At 42.7% G+C, this 22,588-nt stretch overlaps 2 protein-coding genes across 4 annotated transcripts in view; one reads left to right on the top strand and one right to left on the bottom strand.

Annotated features, from left to right (window-relative positions):
- Positions 1-2,172: 2,172 nt before the first annotated feature.
- CREBL2 (cAMP responsive element binding protein like 2) overlaps positions 2,173-22,588 on the bottom strand; it is a 62,814-nt gene continuing 42,398 nt past the window's right edge. Inside the window, exons 4-5 of one of the 3 annotated variants that reach the window (XM_028491035.1) lie at positions 4,004-4,079; positions 2,173-2,312 (exon numbers count right to left, since the gene is read on the bottom strand). In XM_028491035.1, coding sequence (XP_028346836.1) covers positions 2,285-2,312; positions 4,004-4,079 — 104 coding nt within the window. In that variant the 3' untranslated portion in view covers positions 2,173-2,284. Of the gene's footprint in view, positions 2,313-2,871; positions 3,062-4,003; positions 4,080-22,588 lie in introns of those variants that run through there. The other 2 variants (XM_028491037.1, XM_028491036.1) reach the window with 2 other exon arrangements.
- GPR19 (G protein-coupled receptor 19) lies at positions 2,785-22,430 on the top strand. Its single transcript, XM_007120587.4, has 2 exons — positions 2,785-2,873; positions 21,045-22,430. Exon 2 carries the CDS (start codon positions 21,061-21,063, stop codon positions 22,312-22,314), a length of 1,254 nt encoding a protein of 417 aa, XP_007120649.1. The 5' UTR covers positions 2,785-2,873; positions 21,045-21,060; the 3' UTR covers positions 22,315-22,430.

Raw genomic sequence — 22,588 nt, 5'->3', positions numbered from 1 at the left:
AAGGCAAATCGATTGCCCTGGCAGGCAGAGGGGAAAAGAATCACATGAATTATTTTCAAAATATTACCCTAGCTACACAGTATTATGGGATTTTTATGGGTTTGGATAGAAGACAGCTGTCTATTTTCTTCCAAATGGCCGGGAATAAGTTTGGTGATTATAAATTTAATATTTTTAACAGAATTAGTATATTATATAACATGTTTTATAGCCATCCTTAATAATATTTCAGATTATGATTCCTTATAAAATCATTTTTATTATTTTATCACTAAGCTGTGATGTACACATGCAATCATCCTAAAAAGAATGAGTAACTTGGTCTCTTTTTTTTTTTGCATCTCAAATGATTTAAAGAAATCTTTTTTATTTCTTCTGTCAGAGGCCCATAGTAATGAATCACATCAGTCACATTAAATTGACAGGTTATTTTGATCAAGTCCATTATCCATGATACAGATTCATATCATATAATATGCCTGCTCTGGAGTCATATTAAATACTCCCCAATCCTAGCTCCCACACTAACTAGTGGTGTGGTTTGGGGCACGTTACTTATCTTCTGTAAGTTTCCTCGTCTGTAAAACAGGAATGTTACTAATAGTACCTGTTTCATGGTTTGATAGGAGGATTAAATGACCTGTACTAAATACCTAGTGCATGATAAATATTTGCCGGTTTTGTTGTTGTTGTTGCTGTTATTATTCACTAAAAGAAGAGAGGTGATACCTAAGTAACCATCTGGCTGGCTCTCTAAAACTTTCTTCAAACACGTATCCAGTTTTCCTGATAAATGAATTTTCTGAAAGTGGCAAGTATTAGAATAACAGAGTTGAATTTCTCTGTGAGTCTTCCACAGAAAAACTAGAATTAACTTGATTCTTATCCTAAAATAAAAGATGTAAACATGTCTTAAGCTGTGGATGTTGGACCAGGAAGGCGCTTCAGTTTCCTGAAATTATACTCCAGCTCCTGTATGCTACCTCTTTTCTTATAGAGTTTGCATTATTGCACATTGAAAGTCAGCATTTCTGTCCCTCAAAATAAATATTCAGAATTGCCATGCTTAGGGTTCTGAGTTAGAAACAATCAGCTATATGCATGCCTAATGAGACAAGTGTATATATAGCTAGCTTAAGTTCCTGACTTGGGATAGTCCAAATGCTATCCAAGGGATTGACCTTATTATTCAAATTTATTTTTATTCAGAATAATCCAGCAAGGCACGTTAAACCATATTTATCTTTTCTGCTATAAAATTGTAAAGCATTCACAAATTGTTCCTGGCTCAGGTGTGGTTCTAAAGTATCTCCCTAAAATTAAGACTGTTAGACTTAGATAAATGGCCTCATAAAAGTCAGAAGCCTCAGACTGAGAAGAAATAACGTTTCCCGTGTTCTTCCCTGTCCTCTGTGATGGCATGCCACAGTCGTTCTGTGAAGCTGGCATTTTCATTTGGTTGCACCTAAATAGATTTTTAAGGAAAGAAGCAGTGGAGGATGGAGGGAGTTACCATTGCAGTGTCCATACTAATTCCTAGAATCCTTTCAAGATTTAGGGTCAACAACAATTCAGTAAACAAAGGGCCCATTAGGTAAATTTGGCTCTGCAAATGCTAATTGAAAGTCCTCCTCTGTAATTCAGGCCTGTTCCCTCTTCCTTTCTTTAGTCCGCAGGGTCCCATGGTGACTGGTTCTGAGCGGAATCATCCCCTTCAACAGTTACCATGGCAACCGGGACGTCCGTCCGTGAAGCAGGAAAGACCCTGCACAAAACTGCGCCTACCGGGCTCCCTCTCTGAGTTGGAGAACTCAGCCCTGCCTGAGGCCTAGGGATGGGACTAAAGACATCTGGACGTGCACACTCAAGAAATCTTACATTTGTCTGTCGTTGTGCCTGTGAGCGTAGCTATATGGGCATATGGTAAACTGTGTAATGAGAATTTCCCCTCCCCCACAAAACATGGCGCATGTTTAAAGGGTGGGGATGGGCCGGGAGGTAGACCTGGGATAGTCCTTTTAGGTTAATGATATGTAACAATTATATTTGTGCTTATAAGGTTACAGGAAGTTGATAGCAGGGGAGATTGGAGCCTTACATATATATATATAGCCTGATGTATATTTAGACACAAGACCTCAGGGGAAATATTTTAAAAATATTTTTATTTACCTGAGAGTTAAATAGACAAATGGCTTTAAGGCGCTCTGAAGGGGGTGTAATGCTGTCCGTGGTGCTGAACACTTGATTGTCTCAGATGTGCCAAGGGGGCTCCGGAGGGAGGTTAGGGAACACCTTGCCTTTTTAGGGTACTGATGATAAGAAAGAAAGAGACAGCCTGGGGAGAAAGCATTCTTTCCTTCCCTTCCAAGCAATTCTGAATGCCCAGGAAAAATGTTCAGATGAAAAATAAAACAAAAAAGAAAGTGGAGAAGGCTGGAGTTTGGATGGTTGACTCTTCCCCTTTTCATGTGGAGATTTTTGGTCCGAGCCAATCAGGTCGGAGATTTCTGCTGCTATGCTCCTGAAAGGAAAAGTGGGGGAAGGGAGAGAGAAGCCGGCCACATTCTCCCCTGGAGCCACATGATCCATTTCCCATGTGACACATTCCAGAGCCCTGGAAAGGAGAAGGGAGGGGCACCAAGAGAGTGGGACTGGGGGCGGGAAGATGGTTTAACAGTCAGCCCTGCACAGCGTCATCTTGTCTTCCTACCAGGAAGCAGGCTCTGAGCCAAGGGGAAGGCAGAAGACAGATATGGATGTGTTCCCAAGCTTCCCTGGTGGTTTATGGCATTCTCCAAACTCCTCTGCAAGGGCTGTTCCTGACCAAGAAGACCCAAGGAGACCATCTCTGAAATAAAGTCCGGATGAAGGTATGTGCTAGAGATCCCGCGGTTTCGTGGCTGAAATTTGGCTCAGAGGACATAATACCTTCTGTTTTCCAGACAATTTGGAGATTTTGTCCCGGCCTAGACGCTGGTTAGGGGCTTTAGATTTGTCACAGGTCCAGAAAAGATGCCTAGGTAGTTCTGTAAAATGAACAATTCACCACAGTCACTGCCTGTTGAAGAAAAACGAGATGGAAATTGTATATAGTGATAATTAATAAAACAAAGCACTCATTGCTGAAACGGATTTTTTTCATTGAATCCTGGAAAGAGGGAAAAAGATAATATTACTGACACCAGCCAGATTTCATTGTCACTGCAATAAAATCCTGTTTCATCCTTTTTCAGCTGCTTATTCTGTGCCCATGTTCCCCGAGGTTATTGGCAGCGGCTTAGGGAGCCTGAGTGGGCTGGCGTGCTGTTTCTTTGTGCTGTGTGATCATCTTCCTTCCGATGTTCCTGATACCAGGAGTGCTTGTGATTGTTTCCAGCTCTCTTAGGGACAGTAGACTGTCACCAAATTCCATGTCTTTCAGAATAGCTACCAAGAAGGCTTCCAGGAAGTTCTCAAAGGAATCTTCCAAAGTTACAGGCCATGCACTCAAATCTTGATATCTTTGACTATTTCTATCCAGCACAAAGAGACGAGCTAGCAGATTTACATTTTATTTTGTCTTTATTTAATGAATACTTGTAAAGTTCTTGTTATGTGTAAAGCATCATTCTAAGCACAATCAGTTATTTAATCCTTATAATAACCCTCTGGGGGAGTTATTATTAGTACCCACATTTTGGAGGCGACGAAACTAAGGCACAGAGAAGTTAGGGAATTTTCCCAAGGTCACACAGCTAGCAAATAGGAGAAACAGGGTTTGGACCCAAGAAACTTGACCCTAGAGTCCATGATCTTAACCACTGAACTATGCTGCTTCCCTGCTCCTATTATTTCAAATGATGTCAACCGTTGATTTGGCTACAAATTTTGTTCAGCCGATGCTACTAGAACATTGAATCAGCTTTCCTGGCTAAAACAGACCCCCAGTGAAATCTATAGTAATCTTGAATTATCCCAGTAGTCACATTCTGTACCCCCAAATAACCCAGTGAGTAATTACCTGTTCTTCTCTTCCCCTTGTGCTGTATAGATATCTGGTAGTAAAACACTGTATTGCAGTGGTGACCAAATGATGTCTAAAGGAAAAAAAGAAATCTAAAATTACATCATGGTTCATTTCTTTTTTTTAAATCAAACCTAGAAACATTCTTCTATCCTCAGGACCTAGTAATAAGACCAGCCTAAGCATATTAACAGTACTTACCTGGTTTTCAAAATAAAATGAATAGATTTAAAACTTCTGAAATTATAAACACAAACTATGTTATCAAACTGACTAGATTTATTGCTTTAAAATAATATCATACTTTAAAATAGGGAATAGATTTCTCCCTTTTTGCAAATTAATTTAGGTTTTTAAGGGGAAAAGAGGAATTTGTTTTAACTTCTGGAAATATCTGAAATATGAGGGTTACCTCCTTTTGGTCTGTGTAGTTTCCCTTTTGGCCCTTGACAAGAAAAGATGACTGATCTCATTCTTATATGCTGTGGGAAAACTTAGAGAAGTTGCTAGGTCAGAGATACAAAGAGGAAGAAAAGGGGGTAGGAATCCAAAATTTGTGAAATTCCTCACTCTATGAAGTGTTTCCTTCACGGTTTCAATTGAAGAATACTTTGAGAGGAAGGAGTCCCCTTGACACCTTAAACTTTATTGATCTTTAGTTCTTAGATTTGATCCCTGCTGAAATCAGCATTTCCCTGGAACAAGTACACTTAACGCTAGCTACTGAAGTCATCCGAAGTCAGCTTCTGGACAGACGGGACCATCTCCTTCCATCTCTGGATTTCTGGCACTTAGCACCCAACCCGTTTATGATATCATCTCAATGTACCCTTGTGAATGAAGAATGGGGAGACTCAAGACTGACAGCATTCCGGGGGCCCATGCCTATTTTGTTTTGCATGCTTTTACGGGGAGGATAGTGAGGAGGTAAAAGTGTAGTAGGAGAGAACTTGGCAACAGTCAATATTATGTCTGAAATTTACATATGCTAGTCAGACAGACCCTGGAGCAATAGCAGACTAGAGTTCCAGAAGGATCCATAAATTATTTCCTGGGTATTACCAATCCCCCTGACATTTTATTTATATTTAGAATGAAGTTCTCCTGATATTTTTATTTACATCTAGATGGGGGCACCCCAAATAGTCTCATTTTCCTCTGATGTTTTGCCTGGCACCATCTCCCCGTGTTGAAATAGTTCACCTTGGGTGAGAGTGAATGTCGTGAGAAGGTCAGTTCCTGCCCCAGGCAATCCTGCCCTAATCAGCTGTGCCTCCAAGTCCCTAGAACACTGCACCAAGAGCCCACCCGGTAGGACTACAAGACTCCTCCCTGGAGACCCATGGGATCTTCAGAGTCAGAGTGGGTTGAGCCAGACTGCCGTTTCCACACCGTGGCAACTAGGGCCTGAGTACGAAAGATTGTCCCAGGGCATCTTGAAAGGTTGCTTAGGGTTTGAATTTAAGTTAGCGGGCTAACCTGGCTTAAAATAGTCACCCCTCCTGATGATACACACAAATATAACCTCTTCTATTCTTTTTTCCATCTGATTAAGTCATTAAGGAGCATTAAGAGTGGGGTTTGTGGTTAAGGTTTGGGTCCTTGAATCCTGTCTACTCATCATCCTGGTCTTTAGTGTGACCTGGAGTGAATGAGGGGTGGAAAAGAAACAGCCCTGCTGGAAGCACAGTACAGCCAGGCCAGCGCTGCCTGCCCACTGCACGCTTGCCGGCCTTCTCAGATGAGCCAGGCTAGTGCACACAGGAGGCTTAGATCTGGAAGCGTCTCTGGGCTTCCTGCTCATCCCTCTCAAAACTGAAAGGGGGCAGTCCTCTCTACCAGCTGAACAGGAGAAGATAGAACAGCGAGAAGGCGGAGCGGTCCCTCTGGAGGAGAGGCCTTGCCAAGAATGCTTTCAGCTTGGAGGCTAGGGATGAAAGGAGAAACAAGAAGAAGGACAATGAACGTGTCCCTCAATGGGCATGTGAAAGTGATGCCTGGGTCCTGCTTTTCACCCTTAGTAACTTCCCGCTGCTTGTAAGCCCTGCCTTCTGAATTATCAGGTCCTTTCCTAGGATGTATATGTGGGGAGGTGGAAAGAATAGAGAGAAGGACCAAAGTGTGGATGCAATTTCTCCTCTGAACCCGGGCAAACAGTGGGTTGAGATGGGAGGTGGCTTCTCCAAGAGGACAGTTTAAAAAGCAAGAGGGGAGTTACCATCATGACTATATTTCCCTGTTTATAGAGTCATTTTTCCTGGGCCAAACTTTGAAAGCCCTCATCTCTTGGAGCCTGTCATTCAGCATATTTCCAAGGCACTGGATGTCTGTCATGTTTAATCCTGATGGAAACTCTCTGATATGCATTATTAGCCCCAGTTTCTGATCAGGAAACTGAAGCTCAGAGTAACTAATCTGCCCGAAGTCACACACAGCAAATAAATCCAGGATCTGAATCCAGGTCTTTCTGATTCTGTGCTCCTTCCACTATGTCACAAAGTAAAGTTCTTTCCTCTACATTCTTTAAAAAAAAATGTTTTTGGATATTAGGGTAATACAAATACAGTTCTAGAAAATTTGGAAAATATAAAGAAATATAAGTGTAATGAAAATAAAAATCAGTCATGGTCTGGCCACCTAGAAACAACTTATTTTAAAATTTTGGTGTTTTTCTTCTCAGTCTTTTTCGATTCATGTAATGGTAATGAAAGTAAACATTTGTTAAACACTAGCTTTTTTCCAGACATTGTTCTTAGCTCCTGTCTGTGTCATTTATTTTATTCTCACAACAAATCAAGAAGGTGGACACTGTTTTTATCCTAATTTCACTGGTAAAGACACTCAATAAGCACATAGATGTTTAGTAACTTATATAGGTAACAGGTGATTTGAAACCCAGGCAGGTTGGCTTGAGAGCAGGGTTTCTCAATCTCAGCACTATTGGCCTCTTGGATCGGATAATTCTCTGTTGTGGGTCGGGGGGAAGCTGTCCTCTTCATTGTGGAATGTTTAGCAGCATCCCTGGCCTCTGCCTACCAGACGTCAACACTTTCCTCCCCGAGTTGTGACAACCAAGAACGTCTCCTGATATTGCCAAATGTCCCCTGGGAGGCAAAATGACCTCTGAACCACTAGTCTAAGAGCCCGTGCTGCCAACCATGCATTATGGTTGAGATAACGTAGCCTCTTCACATTTTAAATGTGTTCATAGTTATTTTCTTCTACATCTAAAGAAGGGAATACACCTTTGAATTTGGAGGCGGGCTATGAAGACTCCCTGGGATGTCAGTGGCTTTAAAGGGCATAGGTAGGAAATTAATTATTTCCAGGGAAATGCTAGACTTTTAACAGGTCTGTCATATCCCACCGTTGCCCAGTGTGGAGAATAGCCATGTTTCTCTCTCTTATTACCTTTTCCCTTGTTCTATGTGTCAGGCACCCTTAGCCTTCAAGAATTCAGATTTCAGGTGTACACTTATGGTATAGCAGGGCAGTGCTTATCAACCAAAGTGTCAGAATATGTCCCAAACAAAAAATGTCTGTTGCAAATAATTTCTAGCTAATAAAATACCAAAGTTTGCCAGTGATTCATTTTTTAAAAAACTAATTAGAATAAGTGTAAGGATATCTACATAATTATTTTCTTTTCAACATGACTTCTTAGGTTGAAGATTGTAGGCTGAGGTCCTGGTGTTACACGTAATTCTGGATGTGTCCGTAGGAGTGTGTCACATGTATGGACACATTTGTCACATCTGCCTCTGAAGAAGAGGTTGAAAATTGCTGGTGTTGGTGATTTTGGTCAGTCATTGCTGATATGCAGAGAGGATTAAAATAAGAAGCACTGAGAAGTGATAGCAGTAGCATTTTGACTTATAAAATGTCTAAAAATATATGGCACTAAAAAATATATTAACCATGTGAAACATATGCAAATACATGTTCAGCCATATTTTCAGTCACATCTGACCACATATATAGTTGCATAATTTGTCCATGAAAAATACATGTTACTGCAAATTCAAATCTAACTTCTGCTCCATGAACTTGAAGGTTGCTTTCTTGGAAAACCCTGATTGAAGACAGTGATGCAGATCAAAATTTCCCCAGAGTGTTGATGTGAACTCGATGTGAGACAGAATGTAAATGCTTCTGCAAAACGGAAGTTCTCAGTAACTCCCTGTTCGGTGCTTACGCTTGGTTCTTAACGAATCCTTCACCTTCTTTTCAAATAGCTCTAAATCATATCTACTGTACGGCTCTTTGCTTTGAGTGTAATGAGTCTGGTCTTTGCCTCCCCCTCCGCCCTTTCCTATTTCAGTCGTACAACTAAAGATGTTGATACTGAAATCAGAGATTGGACGTAAAACTGAACATTTCCCTCCCAAACTTGGACTCCATGAGCACACGGCAACTATTCAAAAACATGTTTGTTTTAATAAAGTAAATTGAATTTGGCGAGGTGCAAATTCTGGGGCCAAATTGTTTTCTTCAAAATTTGAAAGATCCCTTACTAGGAGGAGAGCTGTGGAAAGTTGGTCGAGGACAGTCAGGGGTTCTAGCAAGTGTTTCTCCCTGCTGAGAAGTTCGGTGTTACATGGGATGGGAAGCAAACACAGGTGGCAGGTCTTCTTAGACCAGACCACTTCTTGCAAGGAATCTTCAGAAAGAGATTCTTGGCACATCCAGGATAGTTAGTGAGGAGGGCTTGGCTGGCCCCTCTGTACAATGCATCTCTCCTTTGGAGACCCAGACTACCAATCTTGGACAGCAGAGGCTCAAGAACTGGGCCCCAGCAGCCCTAAACAGCTTCCCTGTCCTCCCATCACAATGCACTTTCAAGGATGCACTCTCCGCCAGGTGAAAGTGGTGGATTATAAGTTAAATGAAAGTGTGTTGCTCGTCACAATGTCTCCCTATCAGTTGTAGTTCATAGAGCAATAATGACCCTAGAAATCATCTAGACCAATTCATTCATGTTGTAGACATGGAAATAGAGATTCAGGGAGATTAATTTACTTAAGATTAATTTCCTTACGCTGATGTAAAAATAAGGCCTGGGCCTCTTGACTTGCTGTTCAGTGCTTATAATCAGAATTATAACTTAGGTTTCTTAGTCTCCAGTCTAACATTTAAGGTGAAGTGGAAAGTACTACATTCTTTAAGCTTTTGGGGGTTTCTAATATTCTAGATGATGGTGGGGTAGTGGAAAGTGATAGAATGGCTGGTATGAGTTTCAGTTTTCACACTCAGTTATATAACAAATGCTATATTGAATTAATTTCTATTGCTGCTGTCACAAACTAACACGAACTTAGTGGCTTACAGTAACGGCCATTTATTACATCACAGTTCTGCAGGTCAGGAGTCTGCGTGGGCTTGGTCAGTTTCTCTGCTTAGAGTCTCACAAGGCTTCAAGGTGTTGGCAGGACCATGCTCCTTTTTAGAGGCTCCAGGGACGATTCCCCTTCCAAGCTCATTTCTGTGGTTGGCAGAATCCAGTGCCTCGTGCTTTAGGACCAAGGTCACGTTTCTTTGATGGCTCTCAGTTGGGGGCCACCGGTAACTCCCAGAGGCCTCTCCCTGGTTCTTGCATGTGGGCCGGGGCATCTCAGAGCCAGAACAGCACGTTGATTCCTTCTCGCGCTCGGAATCTCTCTCTGGCTTCTGCCGCATCTCTCTGCTACTAGCCGAGAAAGTTCTCTCTTCGCAAGGGCTCATTAGTTTGGGTCCCCCTGGATAGTCCAGGATAATCTTCCCATTTTAAGTTCCATAACCTTGAATGTATATGCCGAGTCCCTTTTACTATAGAATGTAACATATTCACAGGTTCCAGGATTGGGGCATGGGCATCTTTGGGGGGCCGTTCTGCCTACTTCACACATTATTTCCTTTAAATAATAGCAAGGCTCCATCCTACCAGGATAATGGGAAAGTCGGTGACAAACACTACTGGGACTGTCTTCCTCTTTCTAGGTCCTGGGGCTCTTACACACAGCACAGCGTAGAGGGCGGTCCCTCTGGGCTTGGATCTCCTCTGATTGTAGCAGAGATGCAATTATGGCCTGAGCTGGTGTGTGTCCTTGAAGGCTGATGGACCTGCTCCTTCGGGACACCTCCACCCCCACCCTGGGCCAGTGGCCTCTTCTCCAGCTGGGGAACTGGACACTATTCCTTGGACACGCCTCCATCACCACCGGTCCCTTACCTGGAGCGCAGCGTGAAAGTGAGGCAAGGGTCCCAGGCCTCCCTTTTCTTTTTAACTGCTTTATTTACATACCATTAAATTCACTCACTTTAAGGGTACGATTCAGTGACTTTCGTTCCATTTACAGAGTTGTACAACCATCACATAATCCAATTTCAGAACATTTTCATCATCCTCAAAAGCTCCCTTGTGCTCATCCAGGACCCCCCTTTGCAGGGCTCCAGGGGGGCACAGCCACATTCCTGGTTCAGAGGTCCTTGTTTCTCCCTCCTCCCCTCTACAGAACTCCCCCCAGAGAACCCAGCTTCCAGAAGACAAGAGCCAAGGAAACGGGGTTGTCTCAGGCCCGGTGAGACAACTCTCCTCTAAGACAAGGCAGTGCTTTGGGCCTGGGTTCATCCTCAGAAGGGGATAGGAAAGCAGTCCTAACAAGGAGCACAGCGCATGCACGTCAGAGTCTCAACAACTTACCCTGTCTCTGTACCAGGCGGTGGCGTCTCCCAATTGCAGTTATCAGTGGGCAGCCGCTGACCCTGTGGAGCAGTGACCTGCCGGGGGGTGAGTCAGACCTCCTCTCCTCCCCCCTTTCTCCCTCTCCAAGCAGAAAGAAGGCGTTCTTTGCTCACAGCTGAAATGACCCGATGGGCACATAGTGCAGAGTGGGGAGGGAGAATAGGGGAGCCAATCTGTGGCACAAGAGTGAAAGGAATTTCCCAGAGGCACTCTGTCCCTCCAGGCCCCACTTACCCTCTTCCCTACCCCCATGTGATAGGTTCTTTTCACTGCAAAGAATTCTAAGCCACCTTAAGAACAACAGCCTGTCACAAGAGCAGTCCTAAGGCCGGGCCTCAAGGAGCCTGAAACATTGTTCAGGATCTGGGAGGAGGCTGGGGATCCAGGGCAGCGTGGTGACCAGACTTCCTTGTCCTGTCGTCTGTCTGCAGCAGGAGTCCTGGCGAGTCTACCGTAGATGACCCTGTTCTCTGTCCCTGCTTCTCCTGCCTCCATGGCTTCCAGAACCTCCCAGCCCGAGAGAGGGGCCTCGTGCCAAGCTCTCTTAAAACACCTCTTTTGTAGAACTTATTACAACTTACCATCTTTATTTGTGCTTATTTCTTACTCTTCCGTCCACTCCTCCACAACTAATTAGACTATGACCTTCATAAGGGTAGGGACAGTTTTATTCGCCATTGTATATCCAGTTCTTAGCACAGTACGTTCTGGCACGTAGTATGATCTTAAAATATGTTTATGGAATGACGAATGAATTAATAAAAATGGGCAAAGAATCTGAAGAGACAGTTCTCCAAACTTATGTATTCAGGGGCTAACTGGATAGCTCTGCTTGGATATCTAATAGGAATTTAACTCAGCCAAAATAGAATTGTTGGTTTCCGGCTCCCCAGAGTTTTTCTTGCCCCATCTCAGACCCTCAAACCTAGGAGTCATCCCCATCCCCTAACATCAGCAAATCTTGGTGGCTCTGTCGTCTCCTAAATATTTTCAATGTCCATCTACTTTTTTTCCACCTAACACTGCTACTGCCCTGGTCTGAGCCACCATCATCATGTACCTAGGTTATTGTAAGAGCCTCTTAGCCGGTCTCCCTTCTTCTACTCTCAGCCACCTACACAGCAACTAAAATTGTATTTTTAAAGCACAAATCAGGTCATACTCATATCCCTCTGTTGCTTAAAACCTGCAATGGATTTCACTGCAATAAGAATAACACTGGTGCCCTACAGTGCCGTATGTGATCTGACCCCTGCCTACATTTCTGATTATCTCATTTTCTTCCACATTCATATGCTCCAGCCACATAACAAGCTCGTTCCTGCCCCAGGACCTTTGCAGTCATTGTTCCATCTGCCTAGAATGCTGTTCTAATTTCCACATGGCTGGCTTCCTGTCTTTGAGGTTTCAGCTCTAGTATCACTTCTTCAGAGAATCCTTCTCTGGTGACTCTGTCTGAAATAAGACCCTGTATCTGTCAGGATGCATTTAGAGACAAATAACTGAAAACTCAAAAAGGGCTTAAGCCATAAAGGAACCTACTACTTATTTAACAAGTAGTCTGGAGGCAGGTGTCCTAGCAGTACCACAGTGTCAGGGCACTGGATGATATCTTTGTGAGTCTTACGACCTCCCTTGACTTCATAACATACCACCCAGTGCCCTGACATCATCACGTGACAGTTTACAAAGGCAGGAGGTGAGGGGCAGCCAGGTCCATAAGAGAGAACACTCCCCACACGCACTTTTCCTTTTATTAAGAAGGATTTTCCCAAGAGCCTTCCGGCACCCTGCCAGGAGACCTTCTCTTGTCTCAGTAGCCAGAAGCAGGTGATGTTGATGTGACCACCCCTAGCTGCAAGGAATGGTGGGAAGTGATTATCTTTCCTTTTCAGCCTCTGGAGAGAGGAAGGCAAGGAAGGAGTTGGGAAAGGCCATTGGGTAACCAACCAACCATCTGCCCTCCATTTCCCATCCATTTTGGTTCCCCATTCTGCTTTATTTTTCTCCATAGCACTAACCATTTCTTTATTAATTGTGTAATTTTTCTTATTTAGCTGTGTAATATTGTTTCTCCCACTAGAGGAAGGCTCCATGAAAGCAGAGCCCTTGTCTGTCTAGTTAACTTCTGTATCTCCAGCATTTAGCACAATCCTGGCTCATGCTACGTGATGAAAATTTGGATATTTTGTATGATTGAGGACTACTTTGCATATATACCATCAGAACAAATTAGTCATTTCTTACGGTGAGGTTGCTTGGTGTTTCTTCTTCTTTTTCTTTCCCATTTTGTCTGACCACTGACTTTGTGAGAACAGTAGGGAAGGAAGTTCTGTGTTATTAAACCATTCCACACAGAACCCTACTAAGTGGCAGTTAGGGGGGGAAATACTGGATAGTGTCCTTTATACATTCCCCCACAGAGGAGCCAGTATGACCTAACATTTTCTCCTGCAAGTTGGTTTGCAGAGAATTTGGGGAGGATTGCAGCTCGTGGTCAACATAAACCTCCACATGGGGTGAGACTCGGGCTCCTCTCTGAGATCATAGATCTCAGAGATAGACGGGGTCTCAGAGGTCACTGCTCTACTGATAATATGTAAAAAACATTACCCTTTAAGTAGTAGTTACATTTTAAATGGAACTTTGGGGCTCACTTCGGCAGCACGTGTACTGAAATGGGACTTTGGCTTTACAAGAATGATGCTCTGATGGTGATAGAAGCCTTCCTCGTTTCTGGAAATCACGCCAAGGATGCTGACTTTGTTTATTTCTAATATTTTAGAATTCATGTAAAGAACAAAGAAAGGTAAAGGTGATAGAAGAGGAATAGTTCCTTAAGTCTAGATATCTAGACTTTCTCACCCAGAAAGGTCGTTATGGGTTATTTTGTGATGTTAGAAGAGGCTGTTCTGAAAATCCTTCTCTGTTCAAAAAATCATGTTCTCCTTGAAAGCATAACCAATATTCAAACAAAAAGAAAATGTGCCAAGTCTGATCTCAGGAAACTGCTTGATCCCAGTTGGGAAACAGATTGAAAGGCATAGACCTGGAAATATTACGGAGGAATATTTATGTATCTTATATAACAGGAGGAAAGGGAAAAGGGCATTAGGGAAAATTCCGGGCTTATAAGTCGTGATGCTAGTGGTCTCAGATGGTGGAGAAGAAACTTGGTTTTCACTGAAAGGATGAGGTTGTTTTGCAATTATTCAGAATTCTCTAAAGGAAATAATTTAAGCAGGATAGACTCTATACGCTTTTGAGAAAGACATAGTCAATCCAGTTATATTACATCTTTTGGCTTAGGGTATAGAAAAAGGTTTTATCTGGCTAACATATCACTAAAAAATCATCCCCAACTTGGAGAAAGGTTATGTTTATTTATTTGGACCCCAGTGACTTTCCCCTTAAAAACAATGTTGTGAATGATGATTAGGTACCCAGGCCCCTTCACAAAAGCCATTCATCCTTAACAGTGCTAAATTATGTGACTAATGTTGGTATTATCACTATAGTATGTGATGTGGTTACTAAAATTTGCTTGTCATATGGCTTAGAAGACGTTTATGAGCTGACAGTAGTGAGAGTGCTAATTTTTTCAGCACTCGCTATGTGCCAGACACCAAGCTAGGTGTGTTTTAGAGCTACAGTAGGATAACACTTATTGAGTGTTTTTCTCATACCAGACAGATTGACTTGTAATGACTCACTTAACTCCTGTGCATCTGTTATCTCATTTAATCCTCATAATAATCAAATGAAATAGGGACTAATTGTAACCATTTTACAGATGAGAACACTGGAATCAAGAGGGTTAGATAACTTGTTTTGGGTCACGCAACTAGTTAGTGAGTGACAGAGGAAGGACGCATACTTCAGCTGTCTGCTTCAAAGCCTGCACACATAACCACTTTGCAATATTCCTGTATTGTGAGATGAAAAATAAATGTTTTTCAGCAGAAGAGTATGTTCTGGGTGTGTAGGTTTGTCAGATTTAGCTAATAAAAATACAGGACACCATTTAAATATTGTAGGGGATATTGCATGGGACACACTTATGCTAAAAAATTACGTGTTATTTATCTGAAATTCACATTTAACTGGGCATCCTGTATCTTATCTGGCAACCCTATCTGGGTGGCACATTATGAGAAGGTGTCTCTGTCTCTCTTCTTTTCCTGTTGCCCCACCACAGTCATGCTGGTGGCTACCTGGGCCTTAACGTAGTTCTGTAAAGCACATAGCCCAGTGTCCACACCAGAGCCATAGCTCAGGGCCAGAAAGCAAGATAGGAACTCAGGAAGCTTCTGAAGAGCCTATGGGACCTCCTTAGCCATTGGTAAGTTCAGGGATGTATGTTAGTTCAGGACTTCGGGATAGGGTGCCCTGTAAACTCTGCCCTACTAGAAGCGGTAGGCTGGTCAACGTTTAACAAGTGGCTCTTCAGGGAAAAAACCTATTTGTGATGTTTGTCAGTTTCATTGTGTGAATATTCCTACCATGGCTGATTCATGATACCAACATGATGTCACTGAACTTGGAGTTGGGAAGGAATGTGCACAGCTGTCTCTTGAGGAGCCCCATGCAAGCCAGTCCCAGTCCACCTCTGTTCCACTCTTATTTCATATATATGTAAATCAAGCCTACATAACAGTGAAAGATTTAAGGAAAATATCTACCACCATTATATTTCCTAAATTACAACAATTAAAATTTAAAAGAGAATTTCCTACTCAGGGAAATGCCATTGATCAAACTTTTTCTGCCCTTTAATCAAACTGAAGTCCAGAGTTCTGCTTTCATTCCGCATTTAAAAGGCAACAAGTTAATCATCTGCGATAATGAATTTCCAGTATTCTCACATTCTTTATTCTGAAGAAAGGCTGTATTTCTAGACCAACATTTCTACTGCACTTTCGATGCTAAGCCTCTGTGCAGTATATAGTGGGAGTGATTTTTTTTCCCCCCAAATGTTCACTGTGTCACATATTTCTCAGCTAGCATATTGAACAGATGTATCTGTGGGTAGCAAGAGGCTGTGGGGGAATAACTTTATATTCCTATGTTTGATTGAGAAGTCCATGTACAGCCAGTTTGACTGTCTGAATTCACATCCAGCCCATTGTGGCTTTCCAACAGTATGACCTTGGGGAAGAACTTCAGTTTTTCTCAATTGTAAAACAGGGCTAATCATGTTACCTACCTCGAAGGGCTATGCATATGAAGTACCAGACACATAGTAAGCAGAAAATAAATACTAACTCTTGGTAGTAGTAATGTTATAAATACTGTCATCATTGTAATTAATCTCACTGCTCATTAGTAAACAGACAATGTATCTGCTTAGGTGCAGCAGATACTTTCCATTCTACAGAAAATGTTTCCGTTCATTTTTTTTCCCAACCAAATCATATAAATATTCAACATTGTAAAATTCTAATTTGCCATTAAACTTTTAAACAAATGTCAGAAAAAAAATGATCTTCCTATATTATGAGAACATCTGTGGATCTTTATAATTTCAGGAGGGAAAAAGAAATCCGTTGTTAGGGTTTTTTGAGTCTAGAAGAAACCTAACCAGCAAGGATATGCTTATCCAGGAATAGCCGCTGGCAAACTGTGAAGTAAACACAGTTTCTCATCTGTGCCCCTCTATTACTCTTTGTGGTCCTCTCACTAGTTTCTAATCATTCATACATTCAGCCATCCATCAAAATACGATTTTCAAAAAGTTAAAATCATGACTGTCGCGATTTTCAAAAAGTTAAAATCATGACAGTCATTCGTCATGACTCTCATTCAAATATAGAATGAACACCACGTCAAAGATTTATTAACTTATTACTGAAGGAACTGATCAGATAATAAGGTTGCTTCCAAGAGCATTTGAATAAATGGATATTTATAGGGTTTTTTGTCGTTGCTGTTGTTTGTTTCCTTAAATAATGTGAGCATAAGATTGCTGGGAGGCACAGAGCTGGTTACTGTCCTACAGGGCAATAAGGCTATAACCTTTGGGGTTATTTTTTCTACTAGACAGAAATTTGCATGTTAGCGTGTAATGTCTGGGCGCTAGTCATATAGTAATAGCAAAATCAAGCACAGATACATTCTTCCAGAGAATTCAGTAATCCTTGGGGAAGCCCATTTTACAATGTCGTAGCATGACATTAAAACGTTATGCTATGGGGACCTCCCTGGCGGTCCAGTGGTTAAGACTCCACGCTTCCAGTGCAGGGGCTTGCGTTCGATCCCTGGACAGGGTGCAGCCCAAAAAAAAAAAAAAAAAAACTTATGCTATGCTCTCTGTGCTTTATTTTCAAGTATTAGATGATTTTTCTTAACACCTCTATTCATTTATTTATTCAGTAAACCTTTATTAATATCTGTATGCCCCAGGGATATAAGGACACAGTCACTGTCCTTAAGGAACTCATAACGCAACAGGGGAGACAACGTTCAAAATAAAAATTACAGTATAAAATGATAGACATATCATTTTATATATAGACCCAGACCTCTGTAATGATGGGACTCTCCAGGGTCCCATTATTTCAGAGGTCCCCCAGTCCCTAGCTCTACACCATGTCAACCCATCCACCATTTTCCCCACCTATATATTAAAACCCATCTCTTAGAGCCCAATAGATGAATAATTCCTCTCTTAGATAATATATAGATAGAGATATATTTTAAAATAGGGGCCCTCAGTATCAACCCAATGGAGTGTGTCATGTGGCAGTCTCCAAGTTGGTTGGGAACAGACAGGTTGAGCGGGAAAGAGGTGAAGAAGTCTTTCTTGTTGCTGCTATAATTACTGAATATGGATGACCCAGACATAATTATGAATTCCACAGCCCTTGTATTTCAGAAACACTCCCTTGAAGATGTATTTATTTCCAAATTAATGGAGCAGGGGAGACCTTTCTGAACTTTTACTTTGGGACCCTAGAATTTAGTTATAATATGGCAGACCATGTTTTCTGGGAGGGGGTGCAGGAGGCTGTCTGAGGTCACCTAAACTACCTTGACTGTCCCTTACATGAGAGTTGACCTGGGTGACTTCAGTTTCACCTGCCCTGCTCTGGAGCCATGTTTTCCCCTGTCTCCATGGTCACCAGCGTTTCGGCTCTCTGAGAACACACGGTGATTTTCTGTCTCTGCATTTAATTCTCCTAGCAGAGCCACCTAGAGTAGGAGGCCTGTATTTCAGTTCTGTGTACTTATGGAGTCAATTCAGTAAATAGCTAACAAGCGATTGTTAATGTAAAGAACTTCAGTGGAAGCTGTAGAGCACGGACAAAGAATAATGCCCTTCTCCCGGGACCCCGTCGTTAATGAGAGAAGACAGAAACATGGAAGCCATTCTCAAGCAGGGATTGTTAGTCTGGGCTGCACGTTAGGGTCACCTGGGGAACTCTGAAACATCCCGATGCCCAGGCTGCACTCCAGAGCAATTAAATCAGAATCCCTGAGGGTAGGACCCAGGCATCAGTATTTTTTTTTAAAGCTCCCTGGGAGAGTTCAGTGTGTTGCTAAGCTAGAGAACCATGGCTCTAAAGCAAAACAAACTGGGCGAAGGAGTAACAACATGCTCTATGAACAAGGAATCCACAGCCATTCTGTATATTCTTAGCCACTGTGTGACCACATTTCAGCCCATGAATGTGGAAAGTGTAACCTCTCATTATAATATAATGGGGAAAATGTAGGTCAGTTTGATTGTAGGGCATTTAGAGACTGTGTAGTCTGGGAGGTATGGTCTGCAGAAGACTATACCTCTACGGAGAAAAGGGCCCAAAAAAGATCAGCCCTAGAAGGATGACCCCCAGATCATTCCACATGCTTTCTCCCTCCCTAGGAATGTTTGGGGCTTTTTAAAAAACCCCTTGTGTTCCTGAAGAAGGGACCTTCATCCTCCAGGTCCCCGGCTTACACCTCACCTCCTTTGTGAAGCCTTTCCTTTCCTTCCCCCTAGCCCAAGAAAAATCGGGTCCCTATTTTCCTCTGTCACTTAGCTCCTTATCTACTAATTATAACTATTATAGAATTTAGTTATACTATGGCAGACAGCTCATTTATTTATACATTTACCCTTTTTTGAGCCTTACTTTTCCTTGTTCTCCTAGTACCTAGCATAGTTTCTTGGTGTATTGAATGAGTAAACAGAGCTGCAGCACTTTTAGGTCCAGTCAGAAAAGTCATGCCATCAATCAGGGGAGACCTAGACTCGAGAACTCCTCAGGCCCCCTCGTCCCATTTCTGCGCGGCGGGATCCTGCGCTTCCAGGCAGGGATGTGGGGGGCGGGGGCGGGGCGTCAGAGAAATTGGTGGACACGCTAGTTGATGTAAAGCAGCTGGAGGAAAGGATGGACGAAGGCCTCGCAGCGCTTTGGTGGTAGTGGTGATCTTGAGTTTTATCAGCAGAGTTTTGCTGCGAGAGGAAGAAAGAAACAGAAGGAAGTTCACAGGTTTCAAAGTGTGTGTGGAGCTATGGGAAAGTGCCTGTGCTACCAGCTCCTGTTGTATTTAGGCCACAGGCATCCCCCAAGAGTTTAGAACAGCTCTTTCTGTCTGGGAAAATAGCTCGTCTGTTTTATTTTTAAACTTTAAATCTTTTTTAAAAATTGTAGGGTTTTTTGGGGGGGTTGGGTTTTTTTTTTTTTTTTTGGAATTTTGTAGGTTTTACACATATAAAGGTGAAAAGATTATTTCAATTTTGTAAGAATAACAGTCATGCATTCCAGATTTTCTAAGACAGTGCTAATTTTAGATCTTATGTCCTGTCTTCAGACCGTGTATCCTAATTTTTTATATGGAAAGTATGGTAGCTAGTCTTACAATTTACTATCAACCAGTCAGCCATGCTTAAAGGTCTTTTAGTTATTAAAATGGCTAATTACCTTACATTTCTCTTTGAGAAATTAAGTAGGGCTGTTTCATGGACAAAAAAAAAAAAGCCTTGAAGGGAACCTGGGCCTGGCCTTTAGTGCATTGCCCTGAGCCCCAGACTTTTGTTGAATGTGGTTTCTTGGTGAGGACAATATCTATTAACACCCTCTCCCTACCCCAAGTCATTGGGAAAACCCTTCAGGGAAAAATGGGTCATTAAGAACTGTTCTTTTCATCTCACCTCTAAACCCCAGAAACGTTTCTCTGCGAGGTGTGGTGACAGGAGCCCCGGAGAGGGACGGGAGGCCCTGCTGAGCTTGTTGCTGGTGTGCCCTCCCCTGCACCACCGGCCAGGTGGAATCGCTCTGGTTATTATGGATTCAGTCGCTGTGCTTTCTCTTTCTGCTTAATAGATTCAGACCAAATTAAACCCTAATGATCAGACTGCAACCAGTCACCTCAATTTTAATTGAATGGCCCACAATGATACAGGCTTTTTCCCTATTAAAAAGTATACCTTTTTTTTTTTTTTCCCTCACTGAATAGTAGGGAAAAAAAATGTTAAAATAAAGGCTGGGTAAAGTTAGAGTTGGTTGCTTATAATCATCTGAATGCCATAAGGTTTCTAGTAACCTGGTTACACATTCATTAGGGGACATCTCGTATATTCCTCAGTCAGGGTCATTTTGTGAAACACTAACAACAGAATAGCATCAAAATATGTCACTGATAGGTGGCCTATCGTCTTTTGGACAAAAACAGGCTATGTTTATGTGTCATTAAATGAGCTACTTCTGGCTCATGTGAAAGTGTTATGTTTGCTCCACGTTGCTCCCGTAATGCTTTTGTAATGGAAATTCTACAATAAGTAAGGACAGGGTCGTTCCCAGTAGCCAGTCAGTCTGTATTCACAGATTTCTGTTAGCTTTTTCCATAGCTGACGCCTGTGTGTTTCCATCTGCCCAAGTTTTCCTCCCTTGCAGCCTCGTTACTTTAGTGTTACGACATTCAGGAACTTCTCCGGTACCTCCCAGGATTCCAGCAGCACTTCATTTGGGGGTAACGCCCTGACCATGAGCCAGATTTGAGCTCTCTAACCCTCCGTGATCCCCAGCGTATGAAGGGAACAAGGTTCCGTGTAGGAGTGGGGCTTGCTGTGAGTTCCACCACATTTGACTAAGGGTCGGGAGAGGGGGAGGCCAGGGAAAGCCTGAGCTGGGATCAGCTGAAACCATCCTAAAATGAAAGAGACACGGGGCCAGAGCTTTTTCTGGGTAGTAGTCATGTTTTCCTGCCAACACGCAAGTCCTACTCACTGACAGATGACAACCGATCTAAGCGTCAAATAAGATTGTTAGTCTTAGGAATCAATCCGTGTAACACCGTTTTAACAGGAGGCCTCATTCTTCTTTTCTTATCCAGAACTAAGAGGGAAAAAATGCATATGGTTTTTGCTCACAGAATGGATAACAGCAAGCCGCCTTTGGTTGCTCCTACACTTCTGGTGCCCCTCCAAAACCACAGCTGCACGGAAATGGCCTCCCCTCTGCTGAGCCGAGACCTGACGGAGCTCTACGAGGAGCACGGCTGGAGGAGCAATGGAACAGACCTGCACTACAGACCAAGCCCCGGGGAAGTGGCCACAGCCAGCATTTTCTTTGGGGCCCTGTGGTTGTTTTCTATCTCTGGCAACTCCCTGGTGTGTTTGGTCATCCACCGGAGCAGGAGGACTCAGTCCACCACCAACTACTTCGTGGTGTCCCTGGCGTGTGCCGACCTGCTCATCAGCGTGGCCGGCATGCCTTTCGTCCTGCTGCAGTTCACCACCGGCCGGTGGGCCCTGGGCAGCGCCACGTGCAAGGCCGTGCGCTACTTTCAGTATCTCACCCCGGGCGTCCAGGTCTACGTTCTCCTCTCCATCTGCATAGACCGGTTCTACACCATCGTCTACCCTCTGAGCTTCAAGGTGTCCAGAGAAAAAGCCAAGAAGATGATTGCAGCGTCCTGGATCTTTGAGGCGGCCTTTGTGACCCCCGTGTTCTTTTTCTATGGCTCCAGCTGGGACGGTCATTGTAACTATTTCCTCCCCTCCTCTTGGGAAGGAACTGCCTATACCGTCATCCATTTCTTGGTGAGCTTTGTGATTCCATCCATCCTCATAATCTTATTTTACCAGAAGGTCATAAAATACATTTGGAGAATCGGCACCGATGGTCGAACGGTGAGGAGGACAATGAACATCGTCCCAAGGACAAAGGTGAAAACTATCAAGATGTTCCTCACTTTAAATCTTCTGTTTTTGCTCTCCTGGCTGCCTTTTCATGTTGCTCAGCTGTGGCACCCCCATGAACGAGACTCTAAGAAAAGTTCCCTTGTTTTTACAGCTATCACATGGATATCCTTTAGTTCCTCAGCCTCGAAACCTACTCTGTATTCCATTTGTAATGCCAATTTTAGGAGAGGAATGAAAGAGACTTTCTGCATGTCCTCGATGAAGTGTTACCGAAGCAATGCCTACACTATCACAACCAGTTCAAGGATAGCCAAAAAAAACTATGTCGGCGTCTCAGAAATCCTCCCCACGGCCAAAGCTGTAGCCAAAGACTGCAGCTATGGTTCATTTGACAGGGAAGCCAAGGAAAAAAAGCTTGCTTGGCCCATTAATTCAAATCCGCCGAATACTTTTGTCTGAATTTCTCAGAATTCCTTCAATTACTGTTATGCACCAGAGATTAAAAAGTTTAACTGTAAAAACAGAAGCTATTTATATATTTTTTTCAATCAACTTTCTGAGGGAAATGTTTCATTTTGTAAAATGCCCTCACTATTGATTTTAGTTTTTGTGTTTTTTATTTTCGTTGCTTTTTGTTTTCGAGGAAGCTTTCACCTTGAGCTTATGGTCAACGGTCCCTTGACGATATTAGTTACATGCATTAAAAAAAAGAATCCTTTCCTACTTTTTATTT

Source organism: Physeter macrocephalus, chromosome 6 (genome assembly GCF_002837175.3).
Source record: "Physeter macrocephalus isolate SW-GA chromosome 6, ASM283717v5, whole genome shotgun sequence".
NCBI classification, from domain to species: domain Eukaryota; kingdom Metazoa; phylum Chordata; class Mammalia; order Artiodactyla; family Physeteridae; genus Physeter; species Physeter macrocephalus.
The sequence above is the reverse complement of the archived record's forward strand: the minus strand, read 5'-3'. Positions and strand labels throughout refer to the sequence as shown.

Coding starts and splice junctions, on each gene's coding strand:
- GPR19 (XM_007120587.4), top strand. CDS start 21,061: ATGCATATGGTTTTTGCTCACAGAATGGATAACAGCAAGCCGCCTTTG.